We start from the raw sequence: 19,591 nt of genomic DNA on the forward strand, positions 1-19,591 counted from the left end.
TCTAAATGTCAGTTTACTTGAAGCATGGGTGTTTAAATGTCTGCGCGATAAATTCGCTACTGTAATCGATTCGGCGTAATTAAAACTAATAGAGCAAATCGATGACGGAGAGATCAAATTAATCCCGTCTGACCCGTGATAACTGCACTCTGTCTTCCCCTGAGAAACAGTTAACAGGGATCTGTGGACCAGAGCGACCGACGGTAACCTCTGATTTCTGACCCCCCCCCAGCATGATCAAAATGTCAGGTCATTTCATGGCGACATACAATCCACCGCTCTCCACTGATCTACACATTTTATTGGCAGTCACCAGAGCAGTCGATGACCGACCATCATCTGATTAAGAAACGCATGAGTGGGTCAGGCAAAATCATTCACAATGGCACAATTTTTTTTGTTTTATCACAGGGTGCCTACAGATCATTTAAATCAATCAAATTTTAGACCGATTTTTAGACAAATGATCTCTTTCTTGTTCAAGAGTGACATAAAGGTAAGTAGTATATATGTGCTCCTGTGCAGTGGTAGGTAGTGAGTTAGGTTAATCTACATTTTCCAGCAGGTAAGTGCAACTCTAAAGTAAAAAGACAGTACTGGGTGTCTTCTGTGTACCTCGAGTTCCTGCCTACCTGTGTGTTTCTTACATTTCGACATTTGGATTTTGTGTTGTTTGAGTTTGGACTTTGTTTTTTTTTAGCCTGTGTGTCTTGCGTTTGAGTCCCTTTTTGTTTAACCGTGACAGTATCGACAATTAGAAATACATATAGAGACATAACAGGGGCAGACAAAAACAGATTTTGAACCAAAATCAAAATTAAAATGATTGCATGAAGTCCTCTAGGAGAATCGGTCCAAAAGTTTTGTGCTTCGGCACCCATTTGTGTAATTCACTGCATCTTCTCCCTCTCTATGACGTCAGACTTTTGGCTCGGCCGTTGAGCGCAGTCATTCAGACAAATGTGGTCAGAAGAATACAAACGCTGGTGTCATTTGGTAGTTCATGCGCACCCGGTATAAGGTACTGAAGAACTGAACGGTCACAGTGGTTGGTCTTAATCGGACGTGATTTTTTTTGCCTGCATGCATGCAGCCCTTTACTGGTTCAGCTTGGTGGCACTGCCAGACCGGTGCTGAGGGGGAGAAAAACAAGCATAAACAAGCTGACACTGACTGATTCAGCTGTGTTGTGATGCAGAGCTCAACCAACAGCTCCGTTCTGTCGCTGCCATGCAAATATCTAACTGACAGCTACAACAGCAGCCCGGCCTCCGCTGCACATTTAAATCTATTCAAATCATGGACTATGTCAGACTGACAACTCCACACTCGAGCAAAAAAAGCGGCGTGCCCGGGGGCCTGTAAGCCACAGAGCCTTATTTCTGACATTTCATGCTAAAGGTTAAAATGTTCGAGGTTCACGTTTGGTTCCGCTTATCAACCGCCTGTGATCAAGTTGCGCGCAGTTGCCATGGAGAATAGTCTAACTAAGTGTAAGGAATGTATGAATATTTTAGTGTCTTTTGTTGCATGCAGCATCAGAAAATGACAAAAACAATCTGGCGGGAGCTGGAAAAGATTAGCTATCAAAGGATAAGTTCGGCCGAAAGTGAAAATTCAGTAATTATCTACTCACCCCCAAGTGGATGGTAAAATGGGGAAAGCAGCCGTCGCCGTAACAACTGAAGTAAAATGATTTTCTTTTACGAAAATGAATCTGTACATTTTATATTATCGTGCGTTTAGTAGACGCTTAGAGTAATACATACATACATTTATCCACTGATGGCGGTGCGACCAGCAGCTCAGGAGCAGATTTGGGGTTTAATATTTTGCCCAAGGACACTTCGACATGCAAACTAGGGGAATCGAACCGACGACCTTCAGAAAACAACACACAGGCTCTACCCCTGAGCCACAGATTATCCGGTGTAAGTCTCCGGAAGCCCTGAGATCCGCCAAAATTAGCTGAAGTCTTCTATGCTATTGTCAGCACCCACATCGTCTGAGTGTCGAGGGTTTAAATAACGACCTAAAGCGTTCGGACTGCCTTTCTTTGTGTCCTCAGCAATACACCCCCCCCCCTCCAAGCTTGATGTCAAGTGGATGAACAGTTGTTGAGAAAAAATGTAGGACAGACATGAATACATGCAGACAGAGATCCCTTCTTAATTTGGTAAATGTTTTAACAGCAGCTGTAAATATTAAAATGCAGAAATTCCATCAAGAAAGAAAATTAACCAGTGTGAAATAGGGGTTACACTTAGAGCCCCGCCTCTTATCATAACACCGAAACCAATATATGAACTCTTCGCAATAATGAAGAGGTAATCAGCATGTCCAATGGCGGTGATGACAGAGTGCACCAAGACAGACAGAAGTACGGCCGTTGACGGAGACAGAAATGAACATAAACAAGGAGATGGAAAGCAGACCTTTTAGCTGACAGCAGTCTACTGAGCACAGATAAAAGTCAATTTACCGCCATCGCTGTTAACCATACATCTCAGTGCCTCACATCAAAATTTCATTAGGGCTCTTTCTTTGACAGACATCCTCGCATTTTTTGCGCTTGAAAGAAGAGAGGGGTTTTTTTTTCTTTTCTTTTGACAGTGTTCATGTGAATGGAACAAGGCGGCTCAAGAGAAAAGGCGGCGTAATTATTTGAGTCATCCTCATCCAAGGTAAGTCTGCGCTCCCTCCGCCGCTCTTGCTTTTTTTCTCAATCCCGTGACTGCGTGCAACCCCTTACCGTCGCACAAAACACCGAGCGCCCGACGCCGACTGCGTTCTGTGTGAACCGTGTCAGATGAAAGCGATCGAGACATAATAGAGATTTCTGAATAAGCAGCCCCGGAAATAGGCCGGCATGAATGTTATAAATACCTGGACCCACGAGACGACGAGAAGCTTAATCATCCTCTTCACTCTGCTGTCATATTTTTAAACAGCCAGTTGGACAGAGAACCCTTGATTGGGCAAATATGAGCTGTTGTCTGTTGGCAGCAAGTCACACTGTACAGGAAGCACTTAGCCTCGCAGTGAGTATTTAACAGGACATGTTTTGTTATTCAAAAGTCATTACATCATCTACGACTACTACAAACTTCAGATCTACTGCATGATGAATTACTCCAATAATTCCTTCAGTCACAGTAACAACACAAGAAACCATCAGAATGTGCCAAAATGAAGCTTGAATTTTGAGATTCACGTACATTTTGTGCAAGTTTACAGGCTGTTGGACATTAACATGAAACATTTCCACATTAAAATGTCTAAAAATAACCTTTTTTGTTACATTTTTTGCTATGCCCAAATTTTTTAAACACTGAACGTTCAAAGCCAGAGTAATCATTAATTGTAGTCAAGGTAAGGGTGTGTTTCAGTTGCTCGGAAACATCAGATGATGAGTCAGAGAAGGAAGGAAGTCGGCGAATGCGAAGAAAAATGTAACATGATTAAAACTTTAATATATTATCTTACCCGTGAGTCATATCAGATCAGGACCGGAGGCCTATCGCAATATTTCCTCTAAAATCCTTCGTAAATGCTCAGACCAGGCGGCTAAAATCACACATTACAATACTTTTGAAATACCTTGATAATGCTATTGTTATAGTATTTTAAGGATGAGTATTGGCACTTTGATGAAGTATTAACACAATAAGACATTTGATAAATAATCATCAGTAATGTGAATTTAAGGACAAAGTGAGTAAAGACAAGTCATATAACAGGAAGTTCAGAAAAAGACATCACTTTACTGTAATACAACCTTTTAAAACCAGGAAATATTGATGTCGCTATTGTTGTTTTTTTTTTAACAATGAAGAGAACAACAGGTCTCTGACCTCTGGTACAGCAGGTAATGTGCACATGCAGGGAGACCAGACAAGCTGTAGCTTCAAGAGCAGGCTTACTCTTCATGTGCAGATAATAACGGTGATAAGAGAGCAGTAAAATTACACCGGCGTTATCCTATAAACGTCACTCTCAGCGATCAAAGTCAGCATTTAGTTTAGAGGCGTTGGTTGCGACACTGAAAGAGCAAAACCAGAGAAACTGGATAAAATAAGAGAAATGTCTTGTGCGATGAGCTCTGACGCAAAATCAGCACCATCTTAACGCAGTGTTGCGAAGGAAGTAGTTATTGCAGGGTTATTGCACAGGATTTCATTACTTCTGCGCGGTCCCTGTTGCTTTTTGTCCAGCTGATGTTATTCCTGACTGCGGGCCGTAACTGTTATCCTTCTTCTGCCGCTGCTGCTACATCATCAACATTATCTATAAGCCGTGTGATTGATTAAGCTTATCACTTGAATCCAGGGTGCCTGAGCTGGCCAGTCAGAGCTGCTGCCATCCCTAAAGTCGCCTCCGTTACCCTGGCAGGCTCGGGCAGAGGCGCCGAGATTCACACTGAACAGTTTTGGCACCAGCGAAGCCTTCAATCAGCCAGAGGGCTCTAAACGGACAAAAAAGCCCCTCTTTCCGGATCTGTGGCTCCATGTTTTGTGAGCGGACTCCGGTCGTTCAGGAGAGGAAATGAACAGAACCATGTCCCTCCTCCTCCTCCTCCTCCTCCTCCTCCTCCTCCTCCTCCTCTGTGTTATGTGCTCGCCTGCTTGAGCTCGTATTTGTCTGCCTGTGAACCAGCACAGCGCAGTGGAAAAGGAGTCCTAATCAGAATTCAAAGTGGAAAACAGGGCTAACTCAAGCGCAAACAAAGCCGCGTGAAGTCACCGAGGGACTCCTAATCCAAAAGAGTTTGGCAACGCTTTCCTTCTTTTACCGCTTTTCTTTTTTTTTTTTTCAACACCTTTTGACTCTCAGCTCAGATAAAGAGCGATTCTCTCTTAGGGGCAAAGTTTTTCTACGTTGCCGTTCTGCAGACGGGTCAGCAGTTTACATTTTAGGCTGCGCGCTCGGAGCCAGGCCGTTCATGTCACCCAATAAAAACCGTAAGACTTTAAGTTATCCTTGCTTCACATGTCGTTGTCGGGGAACATGCCGTTCCCGAATAAAATGTCATGGAGTGGCTGGATTAAATGTCATAATATTTTAGTGTTGCAGTGACAACAGTGACAGCATTTTTTGTTCAGCTCCTGAAAACCAATATATAACATCTATAAAAATTCAGTTCAGCGGCATCTATGGGCGATATCAATAACCCTGCCGTGACCTTTCACTGAAGCAATTCGGTGTTGATTGCACAGCCTAACTCTCTCTGGGCGGCTGAAGGTAATGGGACTGTCTGAACACCTTATCTGAGCAATTTCACCCTCAGTGGAAAGATTTCAGGTGGAAAAGAAGCACAGAGTTTGCAGAACATTAAAAAAAAGAACCTGGATGTGGTTATTTGAGAGACCAGTGCAGCGAATAGGGCATCTGTTATTATTAATTTGCATTTTTTCTTGTGAAAGTATTGATGTCTGCTTCATGACACACACTGGAAATTTCAACTGGCGTGACAGGTTGGTTACAGTACAGGTCATTTATCTGACAAAATGACAAACAACGTGCTAGTGCTAGCTACGTTAGTCACTTGGTTCAATCTTTCAGCAAGCTTAGCGATGTTCAGATGCTAGCTAACTACGGATAACTACCTTAAATGTAAGCAAGCGAACCTCAGCTGATCGTTACAGCTGATGTCCGGTAAAGCTGCCTTCAACTCAGCATAAACTAACAGGAACAATGAGGGATATCTTTTCCTTTTAATGGCAGCCAAACAGAGGAACGTCTGCACTTTGTGCGTTGCTGCTTTGTCAGCATGGTTTTATGGGCGGCCATTTTTTAAAATCTGCGACGAGTGAATAGAAAAATGGTGGTCAGCGTGCCGGATGTCTACGCCGCAGAAGTGGTCAAGTCAGATCAGTGGTCTGCAGTGTTTCCACTTCACTCAGCTCGCTCGGAATCTCCACCAAGGTTACACCTATAAAGCAGCAGGTACCAGGTACAGTAAACAACCACCATGCAGTGGAAACAAAGTATGTGACCTAAATTTAGTCTTTCATGTTGATGCAACATGACAGCTGCAAAGGCGGATCTGTAAAGCTACAAGACTTTGTCAGTTTATTTGGCTGCAGCACAGATCTTGACCGGATCATCTGTTAGCTGCAGCTCTGAAACTATACATCTGTAAAAAGAAAAAAACAACTTTGACAACTTCCTTTTGAAACTCAGGCAATCTGATACACAATCCGATGTTCTGGATTCAATACTGCACTGTCAGTTCTTGTTTAAAAGCATGCTTGACAAAGGTAGTGTCTCACTGGGGAGCAGCTAAATCGTGGTAAAACGGTCTAATAGATATTCAACAATGTAAAGGCATAATGAGGAGAACAGCTGACTGAAGGGCTCGACAGTTTGTAGAGAAGGAAGAGCGACAAAAGATGAACCGCACACGTAATGAAATATAACATCCGCTGTTGTAATGCTATGCATTAAAATCAGAAAAAAGAGAGTCGCAAGCTCTGCCTTTTCATGGATTTTTTTATAACACATTTTGCATATCCATCATTATTGTGAAGCCACGCATGTTGGGTGGTTTGGAAGCACGGCCGGCTATTTTGAACAATGCTGCGGCAATTTCACATCGGCGACGGTCTCGTCTCTGAAAAAACCAATCAAAATGAAATGTCGGATGAAATTATGTCACCAAAAATGCTAATGTGGCGTGACAGTTACTCATTATGTAAATGAACTAATACCATTCCACGGCTAACAAAGAGGACATGAAATAAATAATTTTCTTCGCCGCGATCATCATCATCATCATCATCATCATCTTCCCCTTGTTCTCCCCCTCCTCTGTCTGTTTCTCTCAGCACCGGTCCGGATGAAATAGAGCCTCTGTGTGCCAGGCTATAACTTGGCAGAGGTCACAATTCACTTTCAGTAGATTGGCTGCAGATTTATGCCTCGTCTCTCACCACCACGTAGCGCTGACGGAGGTGGAGGAGCAGCGGCCCTTGGTAATCACAGAAAATTGCTGCGTTGGGGGGAAACAGACGTGTGAACTCCGCTATGACGGAGGGAGGAGGGTGTGTGTTTGTGTTCGAAGCATCGAGTGTGTATTGGGTTTAACATGAACCCAAAACAGCCTTACTCATGCTCTGGATTAGGTCAGTTTCGAGCCTCATTCAGAAAAGGTCCCACACACACCAGCTGCCAACAACGCGAGTCTGGTTTTGGCCCGGGGTGAACTGCCTTTCACCTCTGAACATCATTCACTGCCATATGCTGAGGGCTTGTCCAGTGAATGTCCTGAAATTGGCACGCTGCTGAAACATAAATCTCCTGAGAGAATGTATTTAACCTTTTGTTATAACCAGTCTGCTCAGGAGAAAACACACACACACACACACACTCGCTCGCTCGCACTCACACACGGGGAAACAATGATATCAGTTTCAAAGCGGCAACATTCTCCAGAATATGAGCGGGGGCTGAGAGAGAATGTGACATTTCCAAGGTGTGTGCTGTCGCATGGCAACTAAACCAAAAAGGCTGTTAATTTGCCTGAGTCAGTCCACCTCGCAGTGTTCGGTGGCTCCTCCCACTGAGAGCAGCCTCGACCAACAGGAGCATAAATTATTTTTAACCTGCCACAGGAGCACCTGTTCCTGATTAGACATTGCAGGAATGTTGCCCACACATGTAACAGTGTGTGTGTTGAGTTAGGTGTGTTCATGCATGTAGTTACTCGGAGCATGACGTGCACACTCAAATGAGCTGGGTCGAACCACGGCGCCGCTTTCTGTCGTATGTAAAGCAGTCGACCGTGGTGTCGGGTGGAAATGTTGAGTAACGCCACGGTAACTAAGAGACACACTGGTGTTGATTTCTTCCCTTTTATTTCCTATTTCCTCGTTTCTGAGATAAATCTTAGTGAGTAGGAGATCAAACTGTCATTATAGATGCTTTAATTTATAGATTGTCTGTGGAAAAATAACATTTTGATAGAAAAATGATTTCAAAATTGTTGGAAATTATCTATCTTCTTTTAACAAAAGCTATGATTTTCCCCATTTTAAGGTCAGTGGATTAGGGTGATAAATCCACTATCAGTATAATCGTGATTCTGGCTCATTAAAGTATCGTTCTATATTGACTTTGTGATTTATTTTGAATTGCCACGAGGGTAAACATGTCACCTTGGCCTCACCAAGGGAAGTGAAGTAAAATACTGTGGATTTCAGCGTAAAGAAGTACAGGGAAATGGGCTTCAAACCATTTATTTTTCTTTATTTATGCAGAGGGTTAATCTGGGGGAAGCCCTAAACGGTCATGGGTGGAACATGTTATTTCAATATAACAAGTAGATCATCAATTATCCTGGAAAACAAGATAATTTTCTTGCAATCTTGAGAAAACAAACTTGGTGTACTTTATCACTATCATGAGATGACTTGTTAAGGTTAAGATTAGAGTGGACCATTACATACACACTGCTCTGTGTGATGGGTTCGGGAGTTTCAAAGCAAACCAAGTTAACTTTTAATTATTCTTTGCTATTAACGATGGTAATCTGACATTTTCGGCTCAAATCAGTTGCTGCACTTGTTAAGATGCCGTGTATGCACGCTGATCTAACAAACATCACGCTTTGAGGAATAAGAGGGAACAATCGTTTGTTTTCTTGTGATAATGGATTCATTTATATCGTTACCTCAAACAGAGCATGTTTTCTCCAGATCGCAAGCTAAATGATCTCGTTATCGCCGGAAAACAACCCATAAATAACTTGAAAAGGAGAAACAGAGAAAACGAATAAAATTACCTTGTTGTCACGGGAAAATTAAGCGTCGACCCATGACTGTTTAGGGGACAGTGTGATCGCATTATCTAGGATTGTTAGATTGTTTTCCTCTTAAAAGGATATTCAGAAAAGAAAGATGTGTGTCCTATCTGTGGTGCAATAAAAGGCAAGAGTTTGAAGAGTTTTCAGCTTGTTTTTGTTTGTTCTTCATCGGAATAATACTGTGAATCATCGCAATCATTTTGGCCGGGACTAACACGCCAAGAAATGTTCATATCGTCTCGTCTGTTATTTCAAAGCTCTCAACAAGGAACCTATCCATGTATTCAAATTTCTCATACCTGTGTGTACTTTTCCTCCCAAGGGAAAGCACCTCACCTGTACGCTTTACAAACACCAGAGAGGTGTTATTTCATGGCTGATGGAAATGTGTGACTAACTTTCGCTGACTCACAGTGATAGACCTGAGAGGTGCGGCGCTTTCCTCCGACATCATTTCTGAGACAGCTGTTTATGTATTGCGGGACGGTAATATGTTAGCATAAGGTGGCATTTATTTACGCTGGCTTCTGTTTTACCAGCGCTATCACTGCTGTTGTGAGATCCTTTTTCTCCGCACGCGAAAGTGCGCATTGTGTCTTAATGCGTGTTTACGTGTGTATTCAAAACAGCGGGTCTCTCAAGGTGAAGGAGACGGAGCTCGTGGAGACAGAAAAAAAAAAAAAAACACAAGCCGGCCAAATGGACTCTGAACCAAACACATACAAACACGGAAGATTTATGAGTGCAGGAGTTTACATATCAGCTGCCTGTTTAAAAACACAGCAACGCGCAGAACTGGACACGGCGCTCGTATCGCAGTTCGCATCTGCGTCTGTCCAACGAGGAAAAAGAAAGAAAGAGGAGAGATTGTGCGACGCCTTTCGACTATATCAAAACATACTAACAACCTTCGACAAGAGTGGTATTGTTCAAACTCCTGTTTTGGCAAGCATCCAGCTGTGGAAGGAGGAGGGAAGTGAAAAAAAAAAATCTAATTAAGTTTATCTCTGGATCCTTGGCGTCTCAGCTCGTCTCATGAACCGCCGCGGTTGTTAAGTCCCCTCGATGACCCCGACAGGCTCGATCGCGAATCAATAAAAGTATCTTATTAAAGCTCTTCCACGGAATACTATCTTATTGAAGTTGAGGCCGTATTATCAGAAAAAAACTAACCGTGACTGAAGCAAAGTCATCAAGATTAAACGAGGGGAATCCATGGGTCTTGAGTCATCAACTAAAAGGCCAACTTTAAAGAGGAGGTGAAGAAACATCAGGCCTAAACAGAGCTGACATTGACTTTTTGCTGCTGTCAAAACTTAACTCCGGCTTGATGAGCTTAAAACATGGCCCAAATCCAGAAGAAGAACTCATGACTGGATCGACAAGCCAAACCTCAGGATTAACAGAAATGTCCTTCATATCGCTCTTCGTCCCAGCGCCTCGCTCACACTCGCCAATAAACTGTATACAAAGTCACTGATTTGCACATCGCAAGTGAATGAAGTCAAGTCTTCAGCTTGGCTCTTCATTTTAAAGGAGACATGCTCATTTTTAGGCTCATAATTTTTTTGTGGGTTACTACTAGAATATGTTTACATCCTTAAGTTCAGTTTTCTCACGCTGCAGCACCGTACTCCCCCTCCTCCTGTCCTCTTTAAGGCCCCTGCTTCCTCATACCCAGTCTGCTCTGATTGGTCAGCTCACACGTGCCTGAGCCAGCACCGCTAACAACAACAGAGCAGCTTTGCTAAATCTACACTTGCGTGCCAAACTAGCCGCTTGGCATTAATTGTGCGACTGTGTGACATGGTGACGTCGTGCAATGTCATAAAGTTACAGACTTAAAGGCGGGACTACTGATGTGGCGTTCAGGAGCAGTGTTTTCTGTGGGAGAGAGGAGCTTCTGTTGATGCGGACTTTGACCTTTTTAACTTTCAAGATCTTTTACGTACACAAGAACCTACAAAAGACGCCGAAGGAAAAGACAGAAAAAAAACAAACATAATGCACAATTTATTGGTTGCCGAGCTGAAAGTCCTTTTTTGATTTTTAAAGCAAAGCCGAAAGAACTCTGACACACGTTAAATAGCCTCAAAATGGTATTCAACAGAGCCAGTAAGTCATTTTTACGAAAAATCTAGGCTATTTATTGAATATACTTGGAGGAAAAACTCCTCGAAGATAAAATTAGTCTTCTGTGCTGTTAAAAGTGAGTCAAGGCCACCAGTAAATAGTAAAAAAAAAACTGTATTCACCAGTGACGATGTGTGTTTGAAAGTGAGCGCAGTGGGCACACGCGGTACAGTTCTGCTGCGCTCCTGAAGAATCTGAGGAATGCTTTTACTCTGCAGGCCACCAGGCCGAGTCTCTCGCAAACGCACATAACAACTGGACACGGCATCGTGGCATGTTTAAATTGGATCTGGCGAACAGATGTGCACATGACACAAGACATCTTTATAAACACGTGCGAACACACATCTGTGTTGACAGCGGCGCTGAGGAGGAATACGGTGGGTGCCGGTCTTTTCATGCCCTAATAGAGTTTCGTCCGGGCAGTGCTCGGTATCAGTCTGAGTTATTATGTGTGCGGCGGGACTGCTCTCAATGCAGAGAGACAGAGCAGACACCCACACACGTAAACACACACACGCGCACAACGGTCTCATCATTCAAAATCCTCGCCTCACGACAAAGGCAGGAAATAATGACGAATTGATGCCAGAGAGCCTCTCTCAATTCTCTTACTGGTGAATCACACTCGGCGGTTGTTACCGCTGACCACAGACATACACCTTTCCACACACACACACGAGCCAGACAGACACTAGAGGTGGTTCTCTGTTTTTTTACTGTCCGTCCGTCTCTCATCTCATTGATTGTTCAGTAGAACTCTACATCTCCTCTTTCCACACAAAGAGTGTATTAATTTGCAGCAGGTTGCCAGCATAATCTCTGTCTCTCTTACCGAACAGAAGTGGCGGTACGCTACTAAATGAGCCTGTACGTGCACTTGTGTGTGTGTATCGAGGTGTGTGCACAGAGGTAAAGTCTCGGTCAGCACTCCTGTCCGTGCTCTGCTATGGCTGCAGTGAAATACCCTCATCTAGGCAAACATAAAATCAATGGCAGCTATTAATTAGTCTACCTCCGACTGCCTTTGCTGATACAGTTGTACACCACAAATAGAACAGGAACACATTACGCCCGTCGAGCTGTTTCGAGTTGGATTGGATTTTAACGGATAGAGGCGCTAGACGGGCTGACTTTCACTGAAGCTGTGGGCACAAAAGCAAAAAAAAAAGGCAAACAACAACTTCACCAAACAGCATCAGGCTCTGTAAATTATGTACATACTTTCAAGGTTAGCTTGAGACGAAGTCACATGCTCGACAAGGTTAGTGACTCTGATAGCATCTAGACTCTTAATTTCACAACCTTGTTCCAGGTTGTTATGAAAGTCTTCGCCATAACTGGGGAGGAGGACAACAGCACAATGCACTATGGAATATTCTCACAGGTGTCAGGTTAAGCACTGCAGGTGCAGCAGTTCAGATTTCGGACTCTTTTTTCCAGCACTGCTCTTTCACCGGCTTAATTCAGAATCTGGCTCCCTGGTGTGCTACTGAGATCACAACAGAGAGATGTGTCAGTGGGCACGTCCACCGATGACACGTAGACAATCTCATCTAAATAACATATCTTGTACACTCTGTTTCTTGATTGTTATCATAATTGACTTGAAGTATTTTTTTAAAATCTTTTTTTATAGATTTCTCATATTTGGCTGTATGTGAAAAGACCGGCAATTCTCCTATGTGAAAACCGACTTGGCAATAACTATAATTCTGACTCTGACAAGCTAATTATAAGGCAATTGTTGCAACTTTCTACCTTATATTGTGACAAGGCTGTGCTTATGATCTGGTTAGGTTTAGGCACAAATATACACCTGCTTAGGGTTTGGGAGATATCATGTTTTGGCTTGAAATACCTGCTTTGGCTACCATAAACAGGCTGGTGATGTCCCTTGGTCTGGGTAAAACCACCCAGTTTTGTCACCGCTAACGCAGCTGGAAATCGCCGTGAGGTCGCCATAAAAATATCCAGTGGTGTAACATTTACGAATGCACACCGTCTCGACTGCCTTTGCACCTTTCCGGCTTGTAACCCCTGGTGTGTAGCATGTGACAGGTACAAATGTGAACGTATCAGTGGTTTGCCAGAATGTTAGCTGCAATGCAAAACATCTGAAAACATGTCAAACTCAGAAACAGCAAAACAAAGATCGGACATTTGAGGAAATGTCCAACTCCCCACAGAGCCTCTGGTCCTTCATTAAAAATCACTGGTGTGTTATGATGATTACGACAGCTAACATCACCGCGGCATTATAATGGTGAAACTCTGCGATGGTAATGAGTACTGGCTCATACACTTACATGATGAAGTTGGATAGCTTCAAGCAACTGTCTGTGAAATGTGTGGACAAATGATACCTGTGCAGCGGTAATATATCAGTGTTTTATACGCCTGGAGCGCTGTACCATACCGTAGCGACGCAATACAAATATAACAGAAATCAATTCTCCGACAGACGGCCCGCATTGTGATGCAAGATTAAACTGTATGAAGCTTGTAAACACAAAGACCCCGTTCCAATTTTGTTAACTGTGTCTACAGATGCACACCCGGTTGATGCTCCATTTTCTGCTGCTCGGATTCACGCCGGTCAAAACGAGAAAAACAGGCCTTTTTCACTTTCACCGTGGACACCGAGGACGCAGACAGTCATCGGTGCTGTTGATTGACGCCGATGTGGTTCTACTTCCTTCCCGATTCACTAAGAGCATTCAGCCCGACGACGGCACTGCGGGAAAGATAATGCTTCCTCATTTGTTCCAATGAGACTACTGCATTAGCACATCAGGAGCACAATAGGGGTCCGGGGGAAATACGCAGACACTTTTACGAGAGTACAATGCAAACTATACGCTAATGCGCCGCGTTGGACAATCAAATGCCGTATGTCTAAGCACGCCGTCCGGATGGAACAGCGTGTGTCCTCTTCCTCATATCATTGTGCTAATTTGTTGTTCACAATTCAAAACTGGGATGGATTACTACTAATGTGATGGGCTCAAAGGAGTATAAACCGCTGCGTGGTGTCGTGCTGCTCAATAAGCTTTAAAAATTGGGCTACCTGGTTTGTATTTAATTTTGTATCCTAAGAATTAAAAGGTTAGGACAGCAATCAGAGTTTCAGATGAGCTTTTTCCAAGTACAGGCTTTGAAGGCTTCCTGCCACTAAAGCAGCTGAGTTTGTATGCGGTAACTCACCTTGTTCTGGTCGGTCCAGTACAGGAAGTAACCTTTGGGATCGACTGTCAGAGTCACCGGGGTCACAGTGGTAGAATCCTGGAGGGAAACAGAACAAAAAGACATCTGGAGTCAATGTGTGTCTGCTTACGCCTGCGTATCCCCGTCTGAGTCTGTGTACTTACACCAGTGCGTGCTTCTGTGTGTACGGCACAATTTGCTCTGGGAAAAACCAATTAATTCATTTCTCGGGATCAAAGCCCAGTTTTTGTAATACATGCATGCATGCCGGAATCCGAAATGACATTAAAAGTGCTGTTTGTGTCGTGAGCGTGCGCACAATCCTTTCCTTCTAGGGTACTTTCCCCACCGTGAACTGGCATCACCACAAATGACCAAGCAGCCTGGCGTGTGTATTTGAGATGACTGCACGTTTGATTCACAGCTGATGTTTTCATTTCCCCCCCCCCCCCCCTCGTGTAACAGACAAATGCTTTCCCACAGTTCCCACATACAGACGGCTCCGAGCCTCGCACACACACACACACACACACACACACACACACACACTCGCACAGACACACATAGTTTGACCCTGAGGCATACATGGCAACGGCAGATATTATTGGATGCTTCTATAAAAAGAAAGAGCCTTTGCTTTGTGTCCACAGTGGCCGTGGTTGAGCCGAACAGTAGCATATTGTCCTCCTCAATCAGCCGTGGCTGCGAGATCAGAGAGATGGAAACCGCGTTTGCTGCGCGGAGCAAGAAAATCTTCAAAGTGTCTTCGCGAGGCTTCTAATGATGTCCCTATCACTGCAGTGGGAGGCCGAGCTAATGGTCTGCATCTGCTGCACGCCTGTCATATTTGAGCGCGACCCTGTGTGACTTCCAGTATGGGGTGTCATGAAAGGGTGGCGGAGGAGTCTGAGGGGAGACGTGGGTAGCTTGCTCTCTGAAATCATTTCACACCGTCTTAAAAAAAAAAAAGACAATCACAGTTTATGGAACCTGGCCCACCTGCTCCATTAGAAACCAATACTGAGATCCTGCCCTTCATGAACCCCCGAAGAGAAATTGAAAAGACAGACGGAAAGAGAAAGACGGAGAAAAGGGAGGTGAGCGGGAAGTAAGCGGCCGATTCGTTCGATGTCACATCAGAAGCATTCGCAATAGTAACCTTTGCTATGGCAACCCACCATTCCCATGAAATCTATCAGGGACACTAGAGGAATCGTTTGGGTTTTGCACACATGATTGCACAATCTGTGCAGGCTTGATTGAATGACAAAAGACGCAGCTCATACCAACGAATGCATGCAGTATAAACACACACACACACACACACCCATGCACGCACACAGGAGTTACAGCCCGCGGGCAGGATAAAAGCCTCATGCTTGGATATATCATCTCGTACCAACTGCAGCCCCGTATCTCTGATCTCCACTCAAGTTACAATCCGCAATCCAATTCCTCCAATTTAGTTGTTTTAATATTAATATCTCTTTCTCGCCCTCCACAAAGACATCAGTTAGCCCCCTCGAAAACTTGATACTTGAAAAGGATAAGTGGTCTGGATGAATCACTCGACAGGAAGCTGATTGTGTCGCCAATAAGATGAGTCAAAAAGAAAGAAAGAAAGAAAGAAAGAAAGAAAGAAAGAAAGATTGGTGGCTTGGGAGCAGTTTGGATCTGCCTAATGATGTGAGAGCAGTCATTTTCACCAGCGTCTTCCTTAATGTCCGCACTCTCCGCGGCCACCACTACAAACACATTAAGCCATTATGGACTCTTAGCGAAGATTTCCTCCTGGGTCTGGCACTTTTTCGAAAAACATAAGTACTTACAGTACGACGTCGTGGATTAGAGCTCAGAGATTCTCTGAGTGCTACTGCTTATGCTTTTTATTGTCATTTGACTATTTGCAGGGAGGACATCAGGCGGCACGACCTGCTTTTTGCCAAATTAAGACGAGATTAGTGACTGACTCGCGATAGTGCAAACACCCCGAGGGAACAGATCTCAGGCAGGAGAAGTTGCCATTTTCTTTTGTGAGGAGTTTGTACCATGAGCTATTACCGGGGGGGGGGGGGGGCATTTTACTGTTCTGTATGCTAATGACATATTCAACTACTTTTAAGGGATTCCAGCCTCCCTGTGGACCCTGATAATATCTTATTCAGCATACACCGCACCGAAAGGGCCCGATACAAGCGCAAGTATATAAAAAAATCTGTTTACAAGGATACGGCATCATCTTTCACATATTTCATACCGTGCCAATCGCCGTCAGTGATCTTTAAGACGGAGGGTCACTTTCCTGGAGGCTTTGGACGCTTGCCTATCCTCCACTTTATTAACAGAAAGCGGCATCATGAGACCTCCCGGGTGCTGAATGTGCCATTTGAACCGACTGATGAAGAATGACACAACCCACGCAACGTTTTAAACCAAGAAAATGCATTTGTTCATGAGCCAGTACAGGAGTCGCTTGCCTGCAACAAAAGTAGAAAGGTGTGCGTGTGCTCGTCTGTGCAGAGGAGGTCTGGGACTTTGGAGGATTTTTACAAACATTTCGAGAGGTTTTTTCGGACTGCTATTCTATTCTTTTTCTAACAGTCAACCGCCGAGCGCGCGGTGTGCTGATGTGCTCTGCGCTTCTTTTCAACCACTTCAGACCGTCTGCTCCAGAAACCTCTTGGCTGCCGCTCATACAGCATCCCTACACAGTAAACACGACTTTACACGTTTTCTCGTCTGCACCGAATGTTCGGCAGCGAGACCAAATCCCGTCTGCTCGTATGCATTCAAATCGGTGTCGATGAGAGCGGAGTCCAGGACAATCCCTTGACTATCTCTCTGCGCCGTGATATGATACGGAGAGGAAAGAGGAAGGAAGGAGTGCACGGGAAACGAAACAGAGAAAGTATCTGGCCGTACGTCAGCGTGTCCAGGGTGTGTGTTTTCACAGGAAAGGCCTGGCGGGCATTCGGTTTCTGGAGAAAGGCCCACATGTACAAACTACAGTACACAAACACGGCTGTTAGGGGAAACAGACCTCGCACTGCCCCCTCTCACAACATACCAGCCGGAGAGCTGGAGGGGGCGAGTGCTCATTAGTAATAACTAGCCAAGGAAACAGTCAGAGCTCTCTTATTCAAGCGCGAGATTGATGATTGACAGAGCGGCGGGTCTGCAAGGGTGCATAATTTCCTCCGTGCCATCTGCAGTGACCATATTCACACTCTCATAACCATCAGCCGCCGATGCCATCTGTGCTGTGCTTGAATCACCTGAGCACAGCGAACACCATGAATTCACAGTGTGCCTGTGACGGGTGTTTTTTTTTTTTCTAAAATGTCACTTATATAAAACTGGCATAAGAGTTCAGTTTAGAGCCTCTGCTTATATACGATTTACATAAAATGTGATCTTAAAAAGGGGCACTGTGTAGTTTTGGAGAGGTTTACAATATTAATGAGGTAATAATACAAACTAGGACATATTCATCTATTCCACAACCGGATAAACAAGCTGTTCTCGGAGGAAAATAAGGCTAGGAGCTTGAAAGGTGGCAGGGTCCGCCGAATATAAAGTAAAACAGCATGAAACTGTGTCGTCCTTTAAGATCAGCCAGTTTATTCAGTCATGACGCCGGAGAGAGTTTGTTTCTTTCTATTCTTTGTTTCTACATATTGCGCCTTTAATCAGATTCCAGTTCTTCCTCTGTCAACACTTTCAGACAGGCGTCCCGGGGGGGGAAGAGAAACCCCATTTTCCCTGGATGAAAGTAATCATGACTGCGCTCATATCCAAATGCTCACACAATAAAACGTTTGGAGAAAACCAGAGGCGTGCGTGCAGTTATTCAAATGAGGCGGGCTGCGGAAAGAGAGGTGTTGAAACAAACAGCAGAGAAAGTCCCTCTCAGAAGACAGACAGAGCCCATGGTGACGGCACAGGAGATGAAAATAACCCGTTAAGTTAAATAAGGTCACTCAGTTGAGAGTCAATTTTAAATGCAACAGCTTTACGGTCTCTCTCTCTCTCTCTCTGTGTTGATTTGCTGTTTGTGGGGAGGTGCAGTGCGCCATAGCAGCCTGTTTTTAAAAAAAAAAAAGAAAAAAAAAAAGGCTACTACTGTTATGTTTTCACAGCAGCATGCGATCAATTTTAATCAAGGTCAATTCACTATAGCCTGACACGGATGATCACAAAACAAGCAAATAAATAAATTAAAAAAAAACGCAAAATCGTTATTCAGCTCCATCCTGCTGGTGACCCTGGAGGAACCCGATACGCCAATTAACTGTAGTTAATTGATAATAAATAAGTAAATCAATCAATCAATAAATAAATAAACAAAGCTTTGCAGTTTAGGGGGAGGGGCGAGCTTTATTCAAATGTTTACTTTGATTTAATGAGCAGTGCTCTCACACGGGAGCTGCCAGCCGCTGCGCACGGACACACACTAAATTGGGGAATGTAAACAAAGCACATGTCGATACACACACACACACACACACACACACACGTATATATAGCTGCTACATTTCTTCATAGCATTAACCCAGACATATGCAGCCAGCTGCTCTCCACCACTGACAATTACATCCAGGGGCTACTGTTGCATTAGAAACCTAAAGATTGTGTAATGCCAACCTACTGGTGCATGCATGCAAACAAAGCGTGCAGAAATCATCCAGCCGGTGGGAAAAGAAAAAAAAAAAAAAAAATTAAATACAGAAGATTCACAGCAGGTCTCTCAAGCCGTTACTTACATCATCCCATTTCATAAATTTGTTGCCCTTTCTCAGGCTCTCGGGGACGGACACCGGCTTGAGCTGCAGCGCATGAACTCCAGGCTGTGCCCCTGCCATTGACTCATGTACTCTTCTCGACGCACGGCAGCGGCAGAAATGAGTCACTTCACTCTCTTTATTTTCTCGTCCGCTCCTTCTTGTAATCTGCTTAAAAGCAGGCTGACGGAAGCCCCACTACTGCTGCCAGTATGTCATGCCCGCACTGACGGCGGCGGTGGCGCGTCTCGGCTTTGGAGAGCTGTGGAAGGCGGACGCAGGCGCAGCGGACCGGGGCCACTAACAACTGGCTGACTGACTGAGCGAAAGACATGCAGCTAAAAGCGAAGACAGGGGGAGAGAGAGACAGAGAGAGAGAGAGAGAGAGAAAGGGGGGGGTGTTGAATGAGTTGCAGTCTGGTTTCATATTGGACGAGTCGATGCAGGGACAGGATCGATAACAGTGATCTAGCGCCGCCGTGCGTCCGAGCCACTATGGCGGCATTAAGGGAGTGACAAACTTTGGAGCGATGATACATTCAGAGCAGGTGCATGTGCGCTACAGTGACGTTTCCTTCATTGCAGGTTTGGGAAATTATTATTTATGCATTCTGCAAAAAGGTAATGTTTTTCTCCTTTGCGAGCTGAACAATATAATTTTGCGCTC

At 44.3% G+C, this 19,591-nt stretch overlaps 1 protein-coding gene across 3 annotated transcripts in view; it reads right to left on the minus strand.

The window, feature by feature from the left end:
* plcb1l (phospholipase C beta 1-like) overlaps positions 1-19,298 on the minus strand; it is a 113,360-nt gene extending 94,062 nt beyond the window's left edge. The window contains exons 1-2 of one of the 3 annotated variants that reach the window (XR_003982468.1): positions 18,907-19,298; positions 14,144-14,221 (exon numbers count right to left, since the gene is read on the minus strand). Coding sequence is in view for 2 of the 3 variants with exons in the window: in XM_030405813.1 (XP_030261673.1) it covers positions 14,144-14,221; positions 18,907-19,005 (177 nt within the window). In the remaining variant the exon portion in view is untranslated. The remainder of the gene's footprint in view (positions 1-14,143; positions 14,222-18,906) is intronic. The other 2 variants (XM_030405813.1, XM_030405812.1) reach the window with 2 other exon arrangements.
* Between the last annotated feature and the right edge of the window lie 293 nt (positions 19,299-19,591).

Source organism: Sparus aurata, chromosome 22 (genome assembly GCF_900880675.1).
Source record: "Sparus aurata chromosome 22, fSpaAur1.1, whole genome shotgun sequence".
NCBI lineage: Eukaryota > Metazoa > Chordata > Actinopteri > Spariformes > Sparidae > Sparus > Sparus aurata.